The sequence below is a fragment of the Trematomus bernacchii genome, unplaced genomic scaffold (assembly GCF_902827165.1).
Source record: "Trematomus bernacchii unplaced genomic scaffold, fTreBer1.1, whole genome shotgun sequence".
In the NCBI taxonomy this organism is placed as follows: Eukaryota; Metazoa; Chordata; class Actinopteri; order Perciformes; family Nototheniidae; genus Trematomus; species Trematomus bernacchii.
The window spans coordinates 8,288,632-8,316,017 of NW_022987564.1; the positions used below are offsets into that span (position 1 = coordinate 8,288,632).

Here is a 27,386-nt window from a genome sequence, read left to right on the forward strand (position 1 = left end):
AGTACGGCTTAATGTCATGTAATGTGATTGGCTACAGTTCAGAGGCAGTAGAGGTAGAAATCAGTGATACAAATCAACAAAGAGAGGAAGAACGACACAGACAGACATTTCAGGGAGGAAAAAGAGTTTGTTCTTATAACATATTTATTTATATTCTCATATACTTTTTACATATTTATTCATCATAATAACATGTATCTGGAGCAGAGGGGAAAATGGAGTAAGGATGGAGGAAGTGCATGTTGAAGGAATGTCACGTTCATATTTTTTCAATCCCATTTAATTACAAGAGCATTATGAACTCACTCAATGATATTCACAGTCCCATCAAACAAGCTACAACAAAGATTTCCTAAAATATAGGCTGACATATAAAACTAGCATTTTGTTTAAACACTGTAGTGGAGGATGGGGGATATCTAGGATGACCGAGCACTGCAACTTGACCTGTGAAAGGTAGGCGTGTATGAAAAACACACCAAGAGTAAGGTGTACAACACACGCATACACAACTTACACACAACAGTTTCTACACAGTCATCATGCTTCAACCGGACCTCATGTTAGTCCTTTTTTTTCTATTTCGGCATCATATTATTAGAAATAACAACCACAAGTGGGGTCAAAAACTGCAGGAGACAGATTCCTTTAAAAAAAAAAAGAAATGCAAGAAAAATGTTCAACAAAGTGGATTAGCATTCTAAATGCAATAAAAGGAGATCTATATTCTTCGAGCCACACTGAAAACTCAAGAAACACTTCTGACTCTTGGGCCAAAACATCTCTGAAACACCGGGCAGAGCATTAGCATTTCCATCCCATGGGTCTGTGACAGCCTTCACAGCGAAGTTGCCTTCTCCTCTCTGGACTACAAACCCCATTTTTCAACACGGTGTAAACAGAAACCCTTGGAGAGTGCACTGCTCACTAACTGGAGTCGATCCAGGGGGAAATACTGGCTGCGGCAGGCCGGGGTCAAACACAAACCTGACTGTTAACAATCCATGCAATCAGGTCAACTTAGTTAATTTTCTCAAATTCTTCAACAGGGCGATGTTGGTAGTTTATGGCTCAATATTGATGATTGTATTGGTTGTAGACACTTGTTCAAATGTGCATAAATCACTTAAAAAAGGCAAAAGTAAGCTAATCAAACCTATAGACCTTGTCATTTTTGATTGGCTGACAAAATAAAGGAAAGAAAGTAAAACTTATAATACAGGAACAGAAAAGGGTCTTTGGTGTTTCTTGTACTGAAGAATAATGATGACAAAGAATAAAAAAACTGCAGTTTCTCTGATGCCCAGTTAAATTCCAAGAGGAAAACCTGTCTTGTGGTTAACGTCTAAAACCAGGTACGCAATACAAGGAATCCAACGTTTAAAAAGAATTACATGACATTACTTCATCCACAGGTTTGAAGAAATCCTGCACAGTGCAAATAATAAATGCCCCCGACATTGATTACAAGTAAAGTATTTTTCATGAGTTGTGCAACAGTATCATGCATCAGATCACGTAACGTGAGACAACACAGGGGGGCTGAACCTGGACTCCATCCGTCCTGAAAGTTGGTCCTGGAATATGCATATTGTCAAATGAGTCCTGCCGATGTCACACTTCATCATATATTTTGTGGGTCATTTCAATAACATCTATACAATTAATAACCACTTCGCTCTCACAGAACACCCATAGATTGAAGAAGAGTGGGGTGGGGAGGGGGGGGATAGTCAGTGGAGAACAGCGTGTGTGTTTCCAGGTAAATGATCTTCCAGGTAAGGTTTACCTGCATCACTTATATACTGTGATAATAGCACCACTCCCAACAGATAACACTGCGTTGCTACGAATATGAGGAATCACAGAGGGGAACAGTGAGGGGGGGGCAACACTGTCAGAAGGAGATTCCTCATACAGTAGGTGATGAAGTGCTGGCGGGGCTAATTTTCCCAAGACTGATGGACACGATGCAGGGCTGGACCTCGATTTACAATTTCCCTCAGTGAGAGGAGGGGCCTTTTTGATGAGGATGTTTTTCCTTATGGCCAAATCTGTTTTTTGGGGAGGTGGGTTTATGTGGATTGGTCCTTCTGCAGAGCGGAGATGTCGAGAGGAGGAGGGGCCCGCCCGCTCCACTCCTTCAGCTGCCCGTCCTTGAAGATGAGGTTGAGGGCGGGCAGGGGGACGCCGGACTCGGCCGGGGGTTGACTGAGAGGGTTCGACACGCCGCTGTCCATGTCAGAGGGCTGGATGCTGTCCTGCTGACACAGGGCACAGTGGATCAGGACAACCAGGAACACAAGAGTCGTTACTCTGGGACAAAACAGTTGCTAAAGGCCAAGTAGAATGGTTCCTGTTTTACTAATCATGCGGTTAAAGATGCGGAGGTAAAATATGCAAACGGTCAAAGAGGAACAGATACATCAGGTAGAAATATTCACATTTACCCTTCCCTTATATTGTCTTTTTAGTTTTAAAGGGGCCCTATTATACTGTTTTTCATCAATATATTATAGGTCTCAGATATATAAAAAACATGTCTCTGAAGTGTTTGTCTCGAAATACCAAACAGATCAATGCAGCATCCCATAATCCCCTCTGTTTCAAAAGAGCTGATTCTCTGTCTGTTACTTTAGATGAAAATAAGGAGCCACTCCCCACGCCCCTCTGATGCCCCTTTCACACCGGCGCTTTTCCAGCTCCTGCTGGGAGCTAGAGCCTGAAAAGCGCCGGTTTTTCCTGTTCACACCGCAGCGGCGGCGCGTCATAGCTCCGGAATGCGGTTCACTTCCAGCTCCAAAAAGTTGTCGGTCCAGAGGCAAGAGCTTTGGAGCTATGACGCGGCGTCGCTTACGTCGAGGCGTGCAGGAAACCTTACTTTGACCATCCGTTCGCTGTTATTGATCATTGTGGAGAGCAGGCAGACGTTTTGTTTGTTATTATAGCAGCTATCGGATGGAATCAATACATGGGCTGCACAGGTTGTCATGTCCGACTATCACAAGTAGAATCATAATGAAAAATACGCCGGTAAAATGTGCCTGTAGAACACGGCTTAGCAAGTAGTCAGTTTAGCTTCGGTTGCTATGCTAACATCACCCATGTTATACCAGAGAAACTTTCATAACAGCGTTGTGATGCCAAACAGCGTCAATTCAGACTGACACACATTCACTTAAGGGGAACTGGGGATATGTATCAGCTGCTTGTGTGACAGTCAGACAGTGAATACTTTAGAGCCGTGTGAGCTAACGGGAGAATAAACTCCCGTTGAAGAGCGGCCAGCACTGCAGCGGTCGGTAAATGCCGCTGAAACACATTAATAAACAATGAACCACGGCACTCTGGAGAAAAGTATAAGGTTGGAGAAGTCGTTATTTAATTTAATCTGGCTTCGTATGATTAAAAGCAACACGATCGTCGACCCGACGCAGTCCCCGGCCCGTTGTTGTTGTGGGAGAAAATCTCTCGGCAGCTCTGGGCGGTGTGAACAGAGCGGGAGCTGAAAAGGGAAACCGGAGCTGAACCAGAAAAGCTCTCGCTAGGAGCTAGAAAGGGAAAAGCGCTGGTGTGAAAGCCGCAAGAGAGATATTTGGTTAAAAAGAACACAATGGTGCTCTTGGAGGAGATTCAGGTGATAAGGTGGGGGGGGGGGGCCATAAAGTGGCCAAAATCTGATCAGCTCATTTTCAGACAGGTTTTTATATAAATGGATCAGGACAAAAAGTGAGCGAATCTTTTTTCCTGAAACTTTCAGAATCTCTTTGCACAGAGGGGGGGGGGACACATGTTGATGTATAAAAGGCAAGGAAACGTGGATGTTGCATAATACTGTAGGTGACCTTTAAATATCTTATGTTAAGGCAACAAATATCTGTAGTTTAAGGATACATTTTGACTGTAAGCCCTGGGGGGGTTTCTTACCTCTTCTGCACATCTGTGTTGTGTTAGTTGTACATATTTGTTATTATCACTTCCTGTGTTCTTTTAAACTACACTTCCTACTAAATTGTTAGGATTTAATGTTCCTTTCTGCTTAATATTTATTTTCTCTCTATAGTCTCCGAATACATTGTCTCCAAGAGTGATACTTCAAAATAATACTTCACCTTTATCTCAACCCGGCTCTCATATCCTCCACCCTGTGTGGCTGCACTCAGAGTGAACTATGGTCGTTTTATTGCATTTTATGCTCCAATTTTCGGACACTGCATGTGCAATACACACTACCTTTCTGTTTGGTATGTACATGTGTTGTCTTTCATCTTTTCTAAAAAGAATTACAATAAAAAGCCAAGGTTTCTTTACAGTATTTACCCTCACTTAGAAGTATTTTTTCAGACTGGATGTAGGTCCTCTCAGGATAAAAAAAAGATTGGTTTGGCAAATGTATAGAATCAAAAACTCTTCTTAAAAAAATATTTATGGTAAAGAATAGCACATGGTATTATCTAACCCAGTACTCATTCAACACAAAAGGTTTGATAAAAGAGCCGCCAGGCAGTTATTTTAAAGGTCACCTATTATGCAAAATCCCTCTTGTGGTAAGCGATTCTGAAAGTTACAGGAAAAAAGATTTGCTCTCTTTTGTCCTGATCCATTTATATAAAAACCAGTCTGAAAATGAGCTGATCAGATTCTGGCCACTTTGTGATGTCACAATGTTTTTTGGCTTGTGTAACCATTAGCCAATCACCACCCAAGGTAACCCCCACCCCACCTTATCCCCTGAATCTCCTCCCAGAACACCATTGTGTTTTTTTCAACCAATCATCTCTCAGAGGGGCGTGGCCAGCAGCAGCTCATTAGCATTTAAAGCTACAGACACAGAATCAGCACTTTTGAAACAGGGCTGAAACAGAGGGGATTATGGGATGCTGCAATGATCTGTTTGGTATTTCAGCCAAACACTTCAGAGACATGTTTTGTATATATCTGAGACCTATAATATATTGATGAAAAACTGTTTAATAGGGGACCTTTAATCCTATTGCATCAAAATAGTGTCTTAATTATCTCATTATCTCGAGATTGAAGATGCAATATTTATTTGTGTAGATGGTTATTACAAAGATTTAATTATGTTGTTTTCTAACGTTTTTTAAATCCTTCTCTCTCTCACAATACCGCACAACGTTGTTTCTAAAGCAGATTAAATCAAAGATTAAATAGGATACAAGCATGAATTATTAATCAGTTTTTAATCTTGATTAACTCTTAACAGATTTCATTTTAAATAATACATTTCTGATTGCTGATATTTTCAAGAGACATTATTTCCTTTTCTTTTCTGCAAGTATTCTCAAGAGTGAACCTGTAGAGTGAGCAGAGTGTTTGTACCTGGAATGACTGAACGAAGTTCAACACCTTCAGCGATAGCTTTCGGCTCGAGTAAAGGAGCTCTTGAAGGCTGAAACAACAACAAAGTCACAACACACGTCTTTACACCTTTTTCAAAGTTTTAAACAAAAGTGAAATCTTTGAGGACGCTGGGTGTTTTGTTTTTTTGTACCTTTCGCTGCTGCACAGTCTGTGCGAGGCGATTTTTCGACACACTTTGCGGTTTAGCTCGGAGCTGAAAAGGGGCATGCCGAAGCACAGCTCAAGAGGAACCCACTCATCTTCAGAGGAAAGGCCTGAAGGAAAAGAGACACGGAGAGGAGGGATGGTGAGGACACGCTTTACTACTTAAGACACAAGACATTAGCATAGAAAGGCTAATTTTCACTGTCTCCCCCAACCCTCAAACATTTGATCAAGTCATTTGAAGGTTAACGAATAGGAAAGAAGCATATTAAAAAGGAACAATTCACCTCAAAAGCAAAAATGCGTTTTTTCAATCTGGATAGGTTTGTTGTAAGTGTTTGAGATATTTCTGTATTCTTTTAAATATAATGGAACTAGCCGTCTGCATGGTGATACCGTTTTCAGATGTTGTTCGGTATAAACATGAGTTCCTACTTTAAAACTGCTCACAATAACACAACCTGATTATTTTGAGAAACCAGGTCATGATTTCTGAAGAGACATTGCTGATGAGTTGTGTGCACCATAAGCCGAGTGACGTTTATTTTCATTACACTTGAGAGAAAGCAGAATTCTCTAATGCCAGTATCTTGTACATTCTGCAAAACACACCAAATGGACCTCCATTGATAAAGAGCACTCAGGTAAGAGATAGAAAAAGTATTTTTTTAATTATTATTTTGGGTGAATTATCCCTTTAATCAAAAAAGTAGCCTTACTGTCTGTCTTTGCTGCTTTGGTTTCCCCATTGTTTTCTTCTGTCACAAGCTCAAATGACTCAGTACTGCCATTGTTGTCCAGGCCCCCCCCCAGATGAGTTTCCCCTTAAAGAAGGCAACAACTCTCCATCAGCATTAAGACACAGAAAGGTTGTTTCACAGCTGGATCACAGACTTTTAATTAAGAAGCTACTTAAAAAAACAAGTTTGATTCAATCAATTTTGCTGAATACATTTGAGAGGTCAATTAAAATAAATTGTGTTTCAATTATGTCAGCAACATTTAAATCAGTGAATCTCAAGGTAAAGGCTAATGCTGTTCGATCCGTGTCCATTAGCAAAGGCTATCACAATAAGGGACACATTATGCAGCAAACAGGATAATTAAACTGGACTGTGGGCTTAATCCAATTTGCACTATCAGTGTTAATGGCCGCCGAGGCAAAGTCATGGTTACTAATTCAACTCTATGTCTTGTCTCTAACATACAAACATCTGCAACAAAAAAAAGAGTGTGTCTTACCTCTGCACTCATTGCCTTCGCTGGGTCTGCGTCGGTGCCGGTTGTTGGCGTTGAGCATGGTGATGTAGCCACACTGGTGCTCCAGGTCCACGTTCTCCTTCAGCTTCTGCAGCGCCTTGTGCACACACATGTTGGAGTGGGAGAAGTCTGCGCAGGGAGGAGAGACAACACAAACAACGGCAGTGAAGCTCACTCCAACAAGACGCCATATTAATATGTGTGCAGCATGGCATCCATATCAATTCTGTTTCTGCAGAGGATGTAATATTGTCACAGCAAATGTATTAAGGGGATCAGTGTTAGTGTTAAGCCACACACACAAAATCACAAGAGAAGGATTTGAGAGGATTCCAATCCTTTTAATGATGTTTGACGTGTTTAAACCCTTAAGCCCAAAAACGGAATATTTGAGGAACCAGAGAAAGTTGAATAGCTTGACTCATGTTATGTTAATTATTTATACGCAACATGACAGTGACAGGACACTCATATTGCAATATGACTTATTCATTATTTAATGCATGATTTTGAAGAGGACCAGTGTGGCTTTTTTACTCATGAACTCAAGGTTAATAGAAGTGGAAAGCAAATGTTGAAGTCTGCCATTTCTTGCTACGTTAGATAATACTGATCTTTGTTTTAAGTTTAAGTCTTTATTGAGATGTGAAAATAGTAATGTGAACAAAAATGTGCCAAAAATTCTCTTCTCATGTTGTGTCAATAACTTGTATTGTAAACAATTAAAACTGTGCCATATTCAGTTTATCGGATGTTTGCTTCTGCTAAAATTATTTCTTTATAAGACCTATGAGAAAATAAATGTAGCTTTAAGCCTTGCTCTGGATTACTTTAATTAAATTATTCTTGTAATAACACAAATGAAAGGGGCCCTATTAAGCTAATTTTCAGAGTTCCTATCTGTATTTTGTGCCTCGACTGTAACATATTTTCGAGATCAAATGCACACTACAGGGAAGGGAAACACCCAAAAACACCTCTTTTACGACTGTATCATTTAAAAGATTTATCCACGGATAAAAACTCACCTCCTTCCAGATCGTCTGCATCAAAGGGGAACGGGATGTGAACGGTTTCTCCGTGGCCGTGCATACCGTGACCCTGAGGGAGGGACACACACACACACACACACACACACACACACACACACACACACACACACACACACACACACACACACACACACACACACACACACACACACACACACACACACACACACACACACACACACACACACACACACACACACACACACACACACACACACACACACACACACACACACACACACACACACACACACACACACACACACACACACACACACACACACACACACACAACACACACAACACACACACGACACACACACACACACACACAACACTAACACACACACTAACTACACACCACACACAACAACACACACAACACAAACACAAACACACAACACACCACACACACCACACACAACACACACACACACACACACACACACACCACCAACCAACACAACACGATGATGCAATTAAGAGAACAACGAAACCTCAATGTTAAAGTGGGCGCTCATTTACAGTAAGTTGGTTTTACCTGGATTAGTATCAGCAGTAGGAGTGTGTGAGCGCGTCATTGAGCATGGTGGTCAGCACGTTGGATGTTGGCACGACTCCGGGGTCGTGACCCCAGGAGGTGATCAACAACCTGTCGTAGGTCTGGACAGAAACAGAATGTGGGTCAAGTAAAGAACTCACAGCTGCTCATTATGTACCGTACTGAGCAATGATAAGAATAATGTTATTCATATAATGAGGAACTTAACACAAGTGGAATGTAACAGTACCTCTAGACTCAAATAACATGAAAAGGTTTCTTCATGTATAATCTCAGTCAAAAATCTTATTGAGAGGAATTATTTGTATTCTGTTTACTGACATGTCAACTTGACCGCACCAAACCTAAAACTGATTAATAATAACTAAACCCACACCCTGCAGCTAGTTTGACCTCTTAATGAGTTAGAGCTTTTCCATGATATAAAGGAGTGAGGCGTTTGTGTTTTACAAGGAGGTAAATCCTTCAGTTAAAATGACTATGTAAGACAACTGTTTTTAAATAAGTCAAATGACAGCAAGAAAAACACATGCTGTTTGTTCCGATAAAGTGACCCATTTGCATGATATAACCTGCTCTTCTGTGAAAATCTGATTCTCTTTTGTTCACCGTCTCGCATTCCACGGATAGTTACAACATTCCAGTAGTATCAGGGAAGCCTTTGGTGCGGGAAATGCAGGTGCACAGTGTGATATGAATGTGATTGTGATGCGCAGAGTTACAAATGAAGGTAGAAGGAGATGAAGGAAAATGTACCTCCGGTGCTCTGATTACAAACTGAGCGACAAGGTCAACATTTGAAAGGGCAGGAGTCAAAGACGAGTGAAAAAGTGTGCAGTCACATCTTTGATCGGGCTCAAAAAATGTGTTTTTCTTATCACATCGTGCAGGGCTTTTCTTATCCGGCTTCAAAAAGATTTCTTAAGCTTGTACAGAATCTTTATCAGCATACGTTTACTTACTCAACTGTGCACTTATCTGATTAATTATTAGTATGTGCTAACCTGGAAAATGTCTGGCAGTTTGCGGAGTCTGGAGCCTTTGGAGAGCAGCAGAGAGGGCGGGCCCTGGCCGGTCACATGATACAGGTATAACTTGAACCAGATGGAGCTCACCTCAGGGATAGCTGGGCCAATATGCTGTGGGTAGAAACACACATTAATGCTTTTTCCATTGAATTTCTTACATAAACACACGCTTAAAGTGAAGGTAAGTAACAGAGACAAAGGAGAGTCATTGTGTTTTCTGTGGAAGAAGCTGAAATTGAAGCTGCCATTGTTGAACCAAGCAGAAAACAAAGCAACACATTCATTGAATTCCACTTCACTGACTCCCAGTAGTGTGCGATTAAAGAGCAGCGTGAATGGCACAACAAGAGTTTAACTTCTTTCCCTCTGTCTCTCTGGGCTCAGCGAGAAAGCTGGATTGAAGCCAGGCAGAGGAATTACTCATGAGCCTTTCTCCCTTCCTTCCTCCCTCTCTTTGTATAGCCTTGTTGTTGGGGGCAACTGCAGACTGAGTGCACACAAAGCACACACACACACACACACGGCAACAGATCACTCAAGTGTGTACACACAGAAAAAGGCAAACTAAACAGACCACACATGCACAAACTGTCTCACACTGTCTCACAACTCTCCAACGGTGATCATTTGATCCCAGGGTGACACAGTATCCCCTCCGCTCCCCCCCTCCCTCCCTCCAGGAGTCGTACCTGAGGCGTGCAGCTGCTGATGGGTCTGATCTCGTTGCTGAGCGGCGCCATGGAGACCAGCAGCTTGTAGTTCTTGTTGAGGACCCGGCTGCAGGTGGCCTGGTCCAGACCCAGCAGGCTCTCACAGCGCAACATGTCCAAGGGGAAACCTGGAGGGGACAAACCAGGCTCAGTTTCAACTTCTATACCAAACAAGCTGAGATCTTACTGTGAGTCATCGGGCTGAATGCATGTAGTTTGAGTATTTGGGTGTTTTGTGAAGTTACTTCATGGATGGTAGAAGAATAGAAGAGAGTAAAGAATGAATTGCCAACTGTTACCCCTGTTTCCAGTATTTATGCAAAGCTAAGCTAACTAGCTGCTGGTTGTTACCTTTTACTGTACTTACTATTCCTTTCAAACAGGGATAACCAAACTATCTATACGCCATGGCTTGAGCATACAGTATTATTTGTCATGATTTGCACTGAAAGTACACATCCAAGTTTAAGCACAAGATGTCAACTAGATTTAGTGAAATTGTTTTTATTTCAACATCTTGGCTATGAAACCAATATTTTACCCGACCTGCCATTTCTGTTTGTTACATCTAAATATTAGAGTTACAGATTTACATCTTACATTTTCATTGTAGTCTTTTGAGTTGGTGCTTAGGCTAGGAACATAAACCAGTATTTGTCAGTAGTTTTATCTTTCCCTGTTTTCAGATTTACACACCTCATAATTTTTTTAGGCTTTAGTATTCCTAAATTAAGAGCAGCAGACATAGAAATACTGTTTGTAATATGTGGGTGCATCCATGAAATACAGTAATGTCAAACATTAAACAGTTTAGAAGTGGTGCATTTATTTTCATGGAATTTTCTTTTTCGGTGGCACAATTTCTGCTCTAGAAACGTTTCATTCTTTGCTTTGTAACTAGTTGTAAAATACGCATTTACTATTGTTTGACCTGTTAAAATAAAAAGAGTTTGGCGTCCCCTGCTTTAAAGAAAAAGAAGCGTACAGAAGCAATGAGTGCAAATAAAGATCCTGTCAATCATTCTACCAAGTGTAGATGCATCAAACAGCAACTGGGTTGAAGAACTTCATCCAGAGAGCCCAGTAAAGATGATTTATTTATAACAGTGGCGTCAAGAGAAGTCTTCTCTCCAAAGAGACGCTTGTAAGAAAGTCCTCTCAAAAGGAGAAAGTGTCAACATGGCCTTCTTTGATTTAATAATCAACCTTTGCATGCTAGATATAAGTCTAAGAGGTGTCTATTAAGTGCTAAAGGTGATAATTAATGTTAAATCATAACCGGAGTGAAGCAGATGCAAATAACGAACTGAATCTCAGACACTCAGAGTAAAACAGATAAGAGCCATTCACAATATGCAATGAGGCTGCTGCTTCACATTGTATTGTCTAAGGTTTGGATCTTGATTTTTGCAATCTGATAATCATTTATTATTTATTCTCATTATAATTTGTATCATTGTGGGCTTCACCCAGCGGGCTTCTCAGTGTGCTCGCTCCCCAGCAGACGTCTCGAGCAGCAGCTGAGGACGACTGAGAGATAAGACAATCAGAAGAGAGGCACGCTGCCAAAGCAAACAAACAGCATCTGGTGTCACAACCGTTGTTACAGGGAAACTCAGTTAGCTTGGTCCTCTCCGACTCCCACTAGAGACTCCAGGAGAACAATACAGCTTCACTCTGGATGGACAGGCCTTTAACAATATTTAGGAGAGACTTGAATAAAATATGGTCATATATTCAAGTTTGAAACAGGTGAGGGGGAGATACAGCAGAGAGACAAGTTTTGACACAAGTTTGCCAAAAGTAGAACAAATAGAAGATCCACTTCCTCTTCATTGCTTCCAAAAAGGTTTACAGTCTTAGGCAAAACCTTCACATAAAGATATCTCTAAATCTTTCATTGCTTGTGATTTATTATTGAAAACCACAGATTTAAAAGGTAGGGTAGGTAAGAATGGAGAAACCATTTGAAAGTACGCAGCCGAAAAAAAATCTGCCCCTTCCTTCAGACTTCCTTCCAGAGCCCCTCCTCCAACACACACGAACGCGCACATGACCAATGAGGGCACGAGATAAGTTTGTGCACAGGTGGAAGGCTGACAGGCAGGTAGGCCATCCAGTTATTTTAGCCGGGCCGGCTAAAATGATTGGTCGTGCTTTTTACAGTATTACGGCTTCCACAGATGAAATATGTTTTTATGGATTTTTTGTCAAAGCACTTAAGATATTCATTGCTATCAGGATGTTAAGAGCATTCCATGGAATATAACAAGTGTATCTCGAGCCGGTTTCTCAAACTTACCTACCCCACCATTAAGTAGTTGAATAAGATTCATTTACAGTGGTTGTTTGCCTCAATTGTGTTAATGATAACTCAAAATATGTAATAATATTATTAGAGTAGAGTCAAGGTGTAAATTGGAAAAGAGTGTCATACAGCTGATGATTGCTGACAATTATCGTCAGTTAACCCCCACAAATCATCCCTATACCCAGATATTTCCATGAGTGTTTTTTTATCCTGAATTTCACATTGTGATGAAGACTACTGGTACTATAAAAGAGTAGAAATTCATCTGGCAGTGAACATTATAATGAGCCACTTAAGTCACCACCACGTTCACAATGCACGTTCCAGCTCTCACCTTACATTTCTGTCTGATTGACATTTTCCAATTTCCAAGTGATTTTGAAACAACCAGTACTGAACTGGCTTCATTTATATCATTTATATATCAATTATTGGCAAAAAAACTAACAACACAGCAAGGAGGGAACTGTGTGCAGACAGCAGACAAAATTGAGTAAAAATGCACAAACAACTCGGACCTCCAAGCTTCCAACTAACCACATGTATAAACAGGTATGGGAGAATAACACCTGCATGTATTTACCTATAATGGGGAGGACAGAGAGGGAGTAACCGTATATTTACCTATATTAGGGATATCTGGTCCCTGGTCCTGAGTGAGTTCTTTGTTGTAGCGCAGGAAAAGGATGGTGTTCTTCAGGGTGAGAGCGTGGTCAAAGTAACGCTGAGCCTCGCCCTCTGCTGTGCTCTCCACCTGGAGACAGAGACACCACGAGATACATGTTTGTTTAAACCTCTGAGCATGTACAGTACATTGCGCTGTAATTTAGCATACTCTGGTGTTTATGACAGAGGCTGAACTAGATACACTAACAAGTATTTATTTTCTTTGTTTCCATTGCTGGTCTCACCTTCTCCAACTCAGCCAGGAAGCTGTCCAGAGTCTCATCGGACAGCTTTCCCACCTCGAACATGGTCACTGCATGACTCTTCAGGTTCTGACAGAGAAACAAATACACAGAGGAGTCAGGATGCACAGTCCAAATCTAATTGTGATTAAATCGTCATGTCTCTATTCAGCTTTTTATCATGGAGAATCGGTGTGTTTTCTAGCGTCCACATTCAGTGACTGACCGGAGACAGGTTGCCCATCATGAGGAAGGCAGTGAGAGTGGAGTCAAACAGGAAGGCGATCCTCTTGGTGGGAGCAGCTGGGATGATTAAGCTGCTAACGCTTCCTGTTTCTGCTGCAGAGACAAATAAAAAGCAGACATACGGTATACCAAATGCATAACTCAATGAATGAACATGAATATATGCAAAAGCACAACTACTTGGCTGTCCGATTCATACGCTGAGGATATGAGCTTATGATTTCATGTCAAATGTTCTGTGTTTTCAAGGTCCAACACAAACCGTGTCTCTTTTTAAAATAATGAAAATAGAACACATAAATGTTGACAGCCACTTTGATAATATCCAATTTGTTAGTCTCAGCAACACCAAATTGGCACCCTAATAGGCATAACAAAGTTAATATTAAACCACAAATAAAAACTTCTTAGAAAAACAACTAATAATGTGAGAATGAAATTCAGAAGCATAACTAAGCTTTCTCTGGGACTAATTAGCGCTGCTTCTTCAAAACTTCTGAAGCAATATTAAGAAAAGGGCTTTGTGTATCAAGATGTGTTTTCATTTGCATTCAATGCAGTGTGAGTGAGTGAGTGAGTGAGTGAGTGAGTGAGTGAGTGAGTGAGTGAGTGTGTGTGGCCACTCAGACCTTCTTCCAGGCTGGTGGTGTCGGTGTCGGTGGCTGAGGAGCCCCCCTCCATCACAGGACTGCCCTGGTCCCAGGACAGCAGCATCTTCTGAGGGTCCACGGTGCTCCTGACGGAGGAGAGAGCCACAGGGATTAAAGAGAGCACCATCAACACAATCAAACCAAGTGTAGTAGTTTATTAAAACGTAATAAATAATTGAATATTAAGAGAAATCTAATTGTCCAAGAATAAGCAATTTTCTGCCACTTGGGGACTCTCATTCAGAATTATAACAAAATAATTTGTGCAGCAGCGTGGGATCATGGGAGTTTGTCAATGCAGTGACCTTCACCGAGTTAGAATTGCTTCATTTTTTCATCAAATGGTTCAGGAGATTTTTACCGTAAGCCCAATTATCAGAATATGTCTCCAGGTATAATACTGAATAAAGCAGTCTCACATCTCTGACGCTGTTTGGCTGCCATGTGCTCAGCTTGTTTCTCTGATATCTTCCATTAACTTATATATTTAAAAATGTCGAAGATCTTAAAAGTGTAAAGTAAAAGTCTCGTTTAGAGCTGGATAAAAAATTCCAGTTAAAAATTCTGGCAAACAAACACAACACTGGCGCATGCTCAGAGGCCACACGACGCCATTACAGAAGACCAAATGAAATGGGACCATTAACTTCTATTAAAATAGCCGATTTGTCTCCTAGTAACTACACAACTCAACAATATGTAAAACATGGCCCTACTTATTCTTAGACAATTAAATGCAAAAGTTACATATCATATTTTTAAAGGATTTTCTAGGTGGATGAAGGTGCAGGGCACAAAACATACTGGTATGTAAAAGGTTGACAAATATATTTAAACAATTATGGGGACAAATGGACGATTTAAAGTGTCTGTCTGTACATACTTGAATCTGTTGGAGGACGGAGCGCTCTTCCAGGAGGGGTGGAGCTGTTCTGCGCTGATCACATGACCTTTCTTCACAGCGAAGCCGAGGCGGCAGTACATGGAAACTGCATTCTGATAAAACATTAATAAAACAAAAATCAAAAGTTGTTTGACCCACAAAAATCTGATACTCTTTCACCGTAATACGTCATCTACTATCATGAACTTTAAACCTGTCACTCTCCTTGACTTTTACTAATGTGGAAATGTATACATTAATTATACAGCTTTTTAAAAATAAAGTACTTTCAAGGAAATCAAGCCAAAAATGTGAAGAATCTTGAAGCCTTTCTCCTCACAAAAGAGTTGGACGAACTCCGTGTACTTTAGGTGAGCATAGACAATAAGAATTGGAAATGAAAAGGCGAAAAACAAAGTGGATTGCACCACTTATTCACAGTATGGTTTTTTCGAGACGGCGGGTGGCAAAAATTGTAGCTTTCCTTTTAAAATAGCTGTCTTCCTGTATGATTGCTTGTGAAACATCTCAAAATAAGGACATTGCTTTTTTTTTCCACTAGGTTGGGTTCTACTGACAACAATGTTGACTTGTGAAGGTCTAAGAGAGACTGGATGCTACCTGGATACTCTTTCAGGTGAGGCTCTCTCAACACCAAACAGGAATTACAATAACAAGTCATTCATTGTTGATGGTACCTGAACCAAATCCAAAAGGGTAAAACTTCAACATTTCCACTAAACAGTCAGCTGGCTTCCTTAAAGTGGTCAACTGGGCTTGCCATTTTAGATTGTATTCAGGTCACCTCAATCAAGTTAGGGGCATGATTGCTTCTTACATCTCAACACACAGAGGTGTAAGCCGAGTTCAACTCCCTTCCTCTTACCATATCAAAAGAGAGCGAGGATTTATTTTTTCAAGTGACTCAGGCCATGAGACAGTCATTACACAAGAGAAACTTAAACTTAAGTCACAATGGGAAAGGGTTCGGCACAAAGGAGACCTCTCAGACATCTCAATCAACTCTAAAGTTACCGGCTTTCTCCTGGAGAACCGCGGCTTCCTCAGCCTTCAGCCGTTTCTGTTAAGTGCTGCTTTTACGCTGCAGGCATGAACTGAGGCAGAGGGACGGAGGGGAGTTCAGCTCTTCACACCGGCGGTCACAACACTGGGAGTTTGGCTCAGTGTCTGATCGAGAGTGAATAGGAAACTGGGAAAAACTGGGTCAAACTCGAGCACCAATTCAACTGGAATGGTGCTGCTCAGCCCTCATCAGTCATGGGGTGGGTGTGTGTGAGTGTGTGTGTGTCACAGGCTATCTCTCAGATGTGTTTCTGTGGGAGCGTGTGTGTGTTCAGAATGTATGGCCAAATTGTGCATTAAAATCAACTTGCTAAGCTACATATTATCCCTCCTTTCTCATTCATTTGCACACAATTTAATTTAAAATTCTTATGGCCAATCTACTACTCCGACAAATGTGTTATACAACACATTACCGGTAGTCAAATTTGATAAAAGCATGCCTTCTGAAAGCAAACACTAAAGGAACACATTTAAATACAAATGTTTTGATGTATCAGCTTTCATGCCAAACTTTCATCTCAATATTTGGCTCAGAAAAACGAATTGGCAAAAAAGTGAAGAAGGTTGTTCACTTCATTGCTTTCTGCTGCTACACTGTGTGCTTTGAAAACATACAGAGAGGCAAAAAGCATCTCTCAAAATCTCTTCAAAACCTCAGTGGAACCAGAGGAAATTACCCTGTTTTGTTGGTGTCAATTTTGGAAAGCGGCGCAATAGTCCCCAGATCTACCACTTTTCCTTCCTCTTGTGAAAAACACAACTTTAGTATGTATATTACTATAGAAACATTCTGCAGCAAGTGGATACCAACCTTCACCAAGTCCAAGTCAATCTCCAACACATTTGCCAGCTGGGGGGGGGGGGGGGGATGGGGGCAGATCAGGAAAGAAAAATAAATAGGACTCAGTTGAAAAGTTCTTTGAACACACACAGTCATATGTCATTGAGCAGACACAACAGGAGAGAACAACAAAAGGTGTTTCTGTAGCGTACCTCCGCTACGTTCGTCTGCTCATCAATGGACACAAAGATTTTGTAGAGAAGTGTTTCAAAGTAATCGCCTTGGACGCGGTTCATGACAAAGCCTTCCAGCGGGGGAACTGAAACACACAGAGGGGTGAACACACATTCCAATAGATACTACTTTTTAAAAAAAACATAATTTCACTTTGCAAAAAAGTTGTTTGTTTTAAATACTGTATGCATCTTTCATGACACTATTAGGCCTCGTTTCAGATCAGTCAATTACCCATAATCACAGCTTATTTCCCCACAGTTATTATTATTATATTATTAGTAATTAAGGTAAATATAGCATTCAGTCAAGGAAATACTCAGGGGGGGTTAATGGCAGGATGTTAAACACACACACACACATACACACACACATACACACACACACACATACCTGAGATGCAGCTGTCATCAGATATGGGAACATCCACGTATATGAAGCCCCGGTTGTACAAGCCTAGAGTGAAAAGACAAATATACTGTTAGGATAATTGAACCAATTATATGGTTGCCACATTCAGAAAAACAAATCTTACTATACCAAATTGTTATTGTTAACATGTACACAGTTCTGTTCTGTGTATTGCACATATGAGAATGGCTTAATAAATCTCATCTGAACTGCGACTTGTATTTAAATTGCCTGTGACTCCTGTATCTAATTGTATTTGTTCCAACTCAGTCAGCAGCACTCCAGTGGCCCGGGGTTCATGACTGTGAAACTCTTCTTTAATTAACATTTAAACTGCGTGGACACGACTGCAGCTTCATCTGTGATATTCACACCATAATATCATAAGTGGATTTTGCCTCTTGCTAGCTGAATTTGAAAGATGCAAACACAATTATCCATTTATGCCAACAAATGTAATTTTATATTAAAAAGAAGTTTAGTTCTGAAGGTTAATTCATCCTGTACCAGCAGGTAGATACAAAATAAATAAACAAAAACTACCTCAGTCCCCAACTGCTATTGCAGATTTGTAATGCTCCATCTGCACCAGTAAACTATTTAAACAGCACTCATTTCCAATAATACTTAATCTCTTTGTGGCAGCATAAGGATCGTAAAGCCGTAAAGAGAGTAGCCCTTTGGGGCAACGTGTTCCCATAATTCCTGTTGAAACCGGATGTAAGGGTGGGACAGGAGACTAGAACAAATCTAATTTGGAAAAAGTAAGACCGTGAAGCAATCCACTCTGAAATGCTTTGTGTTTGAAATATTCAGTCCACCTCAAATTAAATATAAAATTCAAGGGGAACAGATTGGAGACATCTTTTAAATACAACAACATATGAACTAGACAAAGCTGAAAGTATGAATAGGTGCAAAATAATTGAAAATTGTTATAAAAGAGAGTGACAATGTCAATATCCTTTGCTTCTATATGTTAAAGAATCTCTAAAAGTAAATAATAGTAATATTTTGACATTCTTGCTAAGTAGCAAACCATTATTGAAATGAATAATTGTTGTTTCTTTTTAACACAGGGTGTAAACGTCACTTTGTTATGACATTGATTATGATTATGATTATGATTGATTAGTTTCAGGTGTTTTAATTTGAACATTACATGTGACAGATACTCACTTAACACCACATTGTACTCCATTGTTCCAGCCAGCTGAGCTCCAGTGTCTATCATCTTATCAATGGCTTTCTTCTCTGCTGTGGAACAGATCTGTAAACAAACAAAAAGAAAAAAAACAACATAAGAGCACACCTGGATATGTGGCTTTGTTCGTCAAAAAAGCCTCCAGTGAACAACAGGGGTAGGACAGTCTCTGGGATGATGAAATGTATGAATTCCTTGACTGTTTTTCCAGAGTTTATTTTTTCCTATTTATGGAGGGGAGAAGAAGTATTGGGAACGCTGCAGGTATTTATTTGTAGTCAGGTGAGATCTCCACATGCAGTGCAGGCGCTCGTACGATCAATGATTGTAGCTTGGTGGGTGACGTGTAAGAATCTTCAATGAAAAGTCAACACCAGCCAACATATTTTCTCACTTATGTTGTAAATCAATGATACATGAACTGTAGATAAAACTGAATAAGGATTAAAAGAGTACAGTTTTGCATTTGCTATATGAAATAAAATAACATAATTAAATCTGCCAACTCTCCTTCCACTGTATCCATCCCTGCATGCTAATACTAAACATTACAAATCCATACACATGGTTAAACATGGGAAATAAGAGAGGCAGAGCACTTATCGCACCCTGATATCGTCCTCGGTGATGTAGCCGGTCTGCGCCGTCCACCACGGCTCCACAGAGATCTCCACTGGTTTGGATGGGAGCAGGTCTCGCGCTGATTTCCTGCGAAAGAATTTCTGAAAAAGGAGACAAAATTATAAAGTGAGGTCAGACTAAATCACTACAATCTAATTAACATGATATGTGCTAATAATTGTGAAGAAAATGGTGGAATGATATTGTGTGTTTTCTGGCTTTTGTAAATACTTATTAGGCCGTTCTATCTATTGAGAATTGCCATGCAGTTTGCTGTCGGCTAAATCCGAGAAAATACAGCTGGATTAAATTAAATATTCCCATATGCACTTTACACTGACTTTTCTAACTTGAACACATCTATTTAAAAGGCTGTATTATAAACATGTCTTACTTTGGACGACCTGCACTGGTTCATTAGGTCAATGTACTGATTTCTCCCGATGCCAAGCAGCCGCAGACCTGTGGAATGATGAGAAAAGGAGAAAGTCAGCCAAACTCAATTATGACTCTGTAATTGGCCTTGAACATGTAATGTCTAAGGCCTAAAATATTCTACAAAATAATATTTAAAAACATTAAAAAAAAATATATATATATTATTTTAGTTTAGTTTTCTCTCCCCATTGACTTCAATACATAATCTTTCCGAAATAAGGTCCCATGGGTCGGAGGTAAATGGGCGGGACTTCGCCTAACTGAACGAGAGAGTAATGTCAAATGACAGTACAATTGACCAATCATATCTTCCCTCTAAATGGGTGGGTTTTATTATCGCGGACTTTATGACAAGTTCCGCCCGCTATGAAGCTTTTCTTGTTTCCATAGCAACAACAACTTCCTGTCAACAGCGTAAACTCGCCTTCAAAAATAAAAGCATGCCAAATTACACTTAAGACATACAACTGCAACGAAAGTAACAAACACAATGCAATATCCTTTTCAATTTCAAAGAACACAAATTGGGTGTTTACAGGTGTTGTTTTGTGTGGTAGAGGGTCGCTTTCATTCATGCGTTTTGTTTTGATATTCCGCTGAACTATACGCTGTTTTTTTCGAGGGAAGGGGTGGGGGTCAGAGGGCCTAGGTATAAAAGTCACGGCTCGCCACTGCTGTACATGTACTAAGACATATCATTCTGGCTGCAGTACAGCTTGGAAAAAAGTGTCTGAGGCATTTTTCAATTACAGACTTTGAGGCTTTGCAGCAGAGAATTACAGCAAGAAGAAAGAAGTTTGAGAATGAGCTTTTTCTGGATATTTCCAACTTCATATTTGAGAGTGGCTTCGGAGAAAGCTTGACGAGCGGCAGCAGTGACTCATCCCAACTCTGCTGAAGGGGTACGTATACACAAATACCACACACCTTCTCTGCTCCTAGTACTAGACTCCTGGTACTAGGATAGGTTAAAAGCAGAGAACAAATGTCACTGTGTGTGCTGTGTGCTCTGCATGTGTGACCCTTAAAGAGGGTTTCATCCCTCCCAATTCTTCTTCTAGACAATCCAAACACACAGAGACACAAAAGCACCACTAATCCATCTAGGGAGGTATCTTAAGAGTGAGCGTGTGCATGCATTTTTATCTGTGAATAAATGAAGACGTATGGTCTGTTTGAGAAAATACTGGCCCATGAAGCACAGTTGTAAAGCTGGTACAGAGGTAGAGGTATAATTATCTGACTCTAGATCCCACCTTGTCCTTTCCTCAAGCCTCTGATGCCCATGGCTGGAAGGGGCAGAGCAGAATGTGCTGGGACGGCTGCCAGCGCATTCAGGGACAAATAAGGGATGTTCGCATTTCGGCCTACTATCGCAGCAGAATCCTGCACGCATATCCTGCCTTTTCACAGACACACAAACAACCGCCTACTAAAAAACACTCTCACACACGCACTTTGCTGTCTCTCCAGCCACCCACTGCTGCATGACACACTTCCAAAGCTCCTTCAGAGAGATTTGAGGAGAAAAGCCCCTGCTGGCAGCCTTCTGTCCCCACAGCGTGAAGGTCCTGCTCAGCCAGGACTCGGCCACTCACAGGCCAACGCCAAAGCCCTTTACACTTGACAGCAGAAAGACAAAGAAAGCTACAACTGCCTGTACACTTCCAGCTTTGACACAATCTTAATCTGGTTTTACAATCATTACCGAGAACCACAGCTCCTTGGTCAAGTATTATCATTGCAGAAAAGCAATTTATAATCCTTTATAAAATGTAATTTATATCAGTCAATCCAAAATAAATCTATTTACCAGAGCTGGATTGTTACAGAGATACAGAGACACGTTTCAGATTGATTATTGCTTGTCAGGGGGTTTTGAAAATCGTTACTCTAATAAGCTGTCAAAAAAACCATAGTGAGATTAGTTTGTTGTTTGAGGGAAAGTGGTAGAAGTCTTATAGGAAAGGCATGCCTCGTCAAAGCAGAGGCACAATGCTAACACTAAGAAAACTTATTTTTATCAACAAATAATATACCCAACTTCCGTAAAAATATTTGATTTGGCTTAATTTACTTATATTGGATACAGGACATGCTCCGTGTTAAAAAAAACAACAACATTTGAATCAAAACAGAAAATATTTTAGCTGAGGGAAATCTCTTTAAATTGCTCTATATGTCCGACCAAACCAATATGTTTTATTAAAACGATTTATCAAAACAGTTAGCTTTCCGTTAATCAAATAATCAATTTGTTCCAGCTTTAGTTTCATTATAGGTGCTGATTTCGCCCCGTGAATAAACAAAATGTCCGATAACTCTTGAATATCTCCAGTTTAAATGTAATGTGCCCCTCCAATGACCGTATGAACGACCTCCAACAACCCTAGCAAAGGGGGGGGGAACTGAGAAAAAAATACGGATGAGGAAAAACTCACAGTCAGCAGCAGTGAAGTTGGGCAAGGAGTCGTAACTCTTCTCACTGTTCATAATATCCTGGAGGTGCAAAGAAGGAAGGGAGAGTTAGGGAAGGTGGAGACAGGAAGGACACAGGGAAAATAATTGAACTCATTTCCCTCTTTCCCTTTCTGTGTCCCTCTGCCTCTGGTTAATAACAGGATTAGCAGATCTGGGCGGCTGTGCTAATTTCTACAACCCATTTACATTAAGTGCTTAAAACGGATTATCAGAATATGACATAGCCTTCGGCAATTCAGCGGCCACAATTAAAAGCTCAGTCAAGTTAAGTTTAGCATGCATAGGCAAATGAAAGAAGCCTTTTTAAGTTGAGTTGTAAGAAAGAGCTTTTGGGCTTATTAGTCATATCTTCTCTGAAAGGGGGAAGTAATGTGAATGTGGAACAATCATATGTGGCTGCTGGCATCTGCACACACCCTCTCTGAGTAAACACACAGGGTGGAGAAACTGAAAAGATATATCTGAGGGCATTATGAAAAAAGATACACAATATATGTAATCAGCTTCAAGTGTAACAGAACAGAGGGAACTAGACTACAGAGAAAGTTCATACTTTCAGGAGCCAACTCACTACCCACGCTTTTAACTTGACTTTTAATTGAATTATATTTATTCTTATAGATTCTTATGTTCTTATTCTTCTGTGTTTATTGACTTCTGTTGGCATCAAGTGTTTCTAATTTTCATAATTATATAATACTACTCTGTTTATCACCTTAGAAGGGGGCGTTGTTTTTATTTTTGTCTATTGTTTGTGAAGCACTGTGTGTTACTATCTGTGTATGAACATTGCTGTATAAATAAAGTTTGATTTGATGCAGGCGCATTACTGTCATTAAAAACATCCAACTATTATATGTATATTGATTACTTTTCAAGCTACAGCACCATGGAAACAGTTCGATGAGTTGTTGTATCCATTATTGTCGGGAGTCAAGAAGTACTGGTCCTGGTCAAAGTCTCAGAGAAAGTGTTACAGACTTATCAGAGAGGGTGAGGCGTGATGCGGACAAAGCCAAAAATGACTGCAGAGCAAACAGAAAACATGTTTCTGGGTGTGTTTATCCTGGGATCAGTGCTGTGTCTCTCAGCTGCTACACGAGGCTTCACTAGACTCTGACTGACACCTAGTGCCTGACTGATGCCAGGTCGATCAACATAGAAATACTCAAGACAGAATATTTTATAGAACAACCGAATATATCTATCTGATGATGGTGGTAATGTATGCCATGTCATATGGACGTCTTTAATTCAAAGTTTCTATTGAGGTTTTCAAATGCTTTGAATGTCTGTTGTCATATTGTGTGAATTCATCACATAAGAAATTATATTTTTTTTAAAAGGGATTCTTTGTATCAAATGAGTCTGTCTTAGTTATGAATTAAACTCTCTTTAACTAATATAACTCTGTGTCTGTTGCTTAAAATATAAATGTTTATGTTTTTTCAAATAGAATCTCTAATATTTCAGTAGCTACAAATGTGGTGTGAATTATTGAGATTATCTACTTTTTCAATAAAACTATGATTTTTGGATTTTCAGCAGCAATTTTATGAATAAATCTTAAATCTATTTGATGCAGCTCTATCATGTTACATCATGTTCCTCTGGTTATACATGCAATTTAAATATAATTAAAATAATGTGGCTCAATAGTGCTAGCTCCTGTAACATACTGTGCATACATGATTAAGGTGTAGCTGCAACAAAGGGTATTTTTTCAGCAAATCTTTTCAGGTGTACCATATCATATAGTATATTTCCAAGATTCAAAGAACACATTACAAATAGCTGCAGGGGGTTGTGAAAAGCTTAGATCTTTCTTATTATAATGGCTGTATGGATTCTTTGTTTAGTCTAAAACTGCTTTTTCCACAGTAGTTACCAGGGATGCCAAAAATGAGGCACTGTTCAATTTAAATAAGAGACGGAGCTCCGAAACCAATTAGTGAATCTTTTCTGATGAACAATAACAACTCCTGCTCGTCGCCTTGCAGTTTACCCAGCTCATTGTTCTATAAGCGCAGACGGAAATGTGAAAATCACCTTTGTTATTGTCTTTGGTTTCAGAAGACAGCAATGCTGGAAATCAGCCAGAGCTTTCACATACTGTGTTTACAAAGATAGATGTTCAGGTGTTTGAGAAGACTAACACAAATCCTGATGAATTTAAGCCTTTCCACATCAAACCCCATTCTTCATTTTCTGTTGTGCATTGCAGCAGGAGTGGCTTACCTCCATGATTCCTATGTAATATGAGAACGGAGTGATGCGCAGCCCTTTCACCATGATGTCAGACAGGTGGTAGGGGTACAGCATCAGGTGGTCACGGCTGTACTTCAGGAGCTCCTCATAATACTTGCGCTCATCCTTCCTCACGTGGCGCACTGTTCATAAAATTACATTACATTACATGTCATTTGTAAGTCGCTTTTATCCAAAGCGACTTACATACATTCAGTACTGTGGACAATCTCCACAGGAGCAATTTGAGGTGAAGTGTCTTGCCCAGGGACACAACGACATGCTGACTGCAGTGGGACTCGAACTTGCTACCCCCTAATTCGAAGTCCAGCACTCTATCCACTGAGCCACATATAACATGAGTTTTCATGCTGTCATACTTCCGGGAAACCTAAAATAGGTAAATCCAGGTAATAAAAGGAACAATTATACAATACTGAATAGGCTTCAAAAGGTCACATAGCAAGTTAGACAATTGATTACATAAAGTGTTTTAGACACTGGGAAATTATATAGGTAATGTGTTGATATCACTAAAACCGCATTACCTGTTCATACACATAACATCGTACCGAAATGGGGGTCAAGTATTACCAATATTCCAGGGAATGTACCTGTGAGAGAATGCGTTTGTTGGGAAGATGGCCTTGTGCAGGTGCAATTTTTGCTTAACTGCCTTTTTAGATACCCGGGCACATATTCTGCTAGTCCACATATTCCTTATGCCTTTTTATTATGCTATTTAATGTAAGTGAATATGTTAGCTCTTTTAATCTCACAGCAGCGTATCATCATGTGTGAGTACTGTACAAGGTGTATGTTTAGCACTGGCGTGAGGTAAAATCGTAACTCACCTAGGTTATTGCGGAATCGCAGCTGGTTGCGGATGCTGTAGAGCAGCACATGCTTCTCATACTCTCGCTGAGAGTTCCCCAAACACTGCAGAGCAAAACAAAGCACAAAGGTTAGGATCATGGTTTGATTCACATTTTAGGGCGTAAAATGACCTACTGGGCCCCTTTTTATCAACATCTTTCTACCATTGTCTGTGCAATGTGTATAATTGTCCCATGCTAGAACATTTCCTGGCCCTAGTTTACCCATTCACATTGTATTCACTTTGTCAGTGTCATAATAAAGTTAATTGTTTTGGCTACAGCAGGCCTTCGACTCAGTTAGGGACACAGCAGTATCTGGCCTCTGGTAGTTATACCCACGCAGTAAGCGGTGTAGATTTAAATTTAAGAGAAAGAAAACAACCTGAATTGAAATGTATATCTTTATCGGGAGAGAGAAACTTGGAAACAATGCGCATCCGTAAAACTATTCAATTATTTCAACAAAAAACAGATGACTCCCAAAAAGCCTTGAGGTATAGAGCCTTTGGGCAGTGGAGCAAAGTTGTGCAAATGATGTTGGATATGTATTTGATCCAGCAGCAATCCTGTTGGGCACTTGGATGTTTTTATTGTGCCTCTGGGTAGATGCACACACACATCTTTGGGCGGCATTAACTCAGTCCGCTGGGAACCGAAGGGAAGCTAGTTCAAGTCCCTGCACAGACCAAGTATGTCATGTTGACTGGTAGCTGGAGAGGAGCCAGTCACATCTTGGGCATTGCCAGGATGCCCATGAGCAAAGCACTGAAACTATAACACCTTTGGGTGCTGTGCTGCAGTTAACCATCATTTTTGAATCCCTCCATATTGATGCATTCATGTTTGTCAGACAAAAAGACTTACAACATAATAAAAAACTGATATTTCCCAAGGGTGTGCATCTCTGGTGAGGATGCACAGAGCCTCTGTGTGTACATACACCCGCCTCCACTTCAGCACGACATGCTAGCGTGATAGCACAACGTATATGCAGGAGGAGGGGGTTATACAGACTATTCATAATAAAATAACCTTCGTAATTCTTCGACATTGCAAGCCTATAGTTAAAACACACATTATGCACACAGGTATGAATGATATCCACGCGCTAAAATCATGTGACGCCACCTATTGAGCAGCCTGTCACGTGATGCCAGCCAGGGTAGCTTCAGGGGCTGTAATGTAAAGATGGCCAGCTGTGGCTCCGGCTGTATTTCTGCAGAGGTTATTTACCGAGTGGTGCGACACTGACAGCTGTATGACACAGAGCCCCGCGGTGACATTGACAGGTTCACCCCCCAGCACACACCGGTGTTCCCCGCTCACCTTCCCCCTGAGGATAGCTTAAAAATACGGTACCTGTTTGACATTAGCAGGAAGCTTGGTCCAAGGATAATTCTGCCTGATGTGAAATTCCACGTCCGTGTTCATCGCTAGCTAGCTTGCTGGCTACAACCAGAATCCCTGGAGACGACCTGAAACCTCGGGCAAGTCCACGGTGACTTTACCCCCCCGACACCCAACAACCGAGCAAGGCGACCCCCGACGTGAGGAGAGCGTTTATTATCCGGTGGTTATTTTCCTTTACAATAAACGGTCACTTCCTTGTTGTATTTTCGAACAAGCCGTTCGTCGGGCTCGTGGCTACATCCGTCACTTCCGGTCGAGGCGTGACGGTGGATGTGAATGGGGCTCAAGAGCACAGTGAGAGATGAGAGGTGATGGAGTATCAAACAAACCTAATTTATATCAAAATGAAAGATAGTGTTTCACCTCAAAAACCTGCCTCAAAGGATATGTCTTATTTTGTTTTCTTATTATCAACACATACAAATAAAAGCCTGCACCAAGCCCATTCATACAAGT

General features: G+C 40.6%; 1 protein-coding gene across 1 annotated transcript; it reads right to left on the reverse strand.

Annotated features, from left to right (window-relative positions):
* Window positions 1–271: 271 nt before the first annotated feature.
* On the reverse strand, window positions 272–27,177 carry fam91a1 (family with sequence similarity 91 member A1). The gene is made up of 24 exons (XM_034124796.1): window positions 26,880–27,177; window positions 25,497–25,581; window positions 24,634–24,785; window positions 22,356–22,413; window positions 19,871–19,938; window positions 19,464–19,577; window positions 18,831–18,921; window positions 17,634–17,696; window positions 17,219–17,325; window positions 17,037–17,075; window positions 15,140–15,252; window positions 14,236–14,342; window positions 13,587–13,699; window positions 13,364–13,450; window positions 13,077–13,206; window positions 10,121–10,269; window positions 9,408–9,542; window positions 8,404–8,504; window positions 7,818–7,906; window positions 6,772–6,918; window positions 6,249–6,353; window positions 5,516–5,639; window positions 5,344–5,413; window positions 272–2,261 (listed from the first exon to the last, which is right to left on the reverse strand). The coding sequence occupies exons 1-24, from the start codon at window positions 26,949–26,951 to the stop codon at window positions 2,076–2,078; spliced, it is 2,505 nt and encodes an 834-aa protein (XP_033980687.1). The 5' UTR covers window positions 26,952–27,177; the 3' UTR covers window positions 272–2,075.
* Window positions 27,178–27,386: the final 209 nt, after the last annotated feature.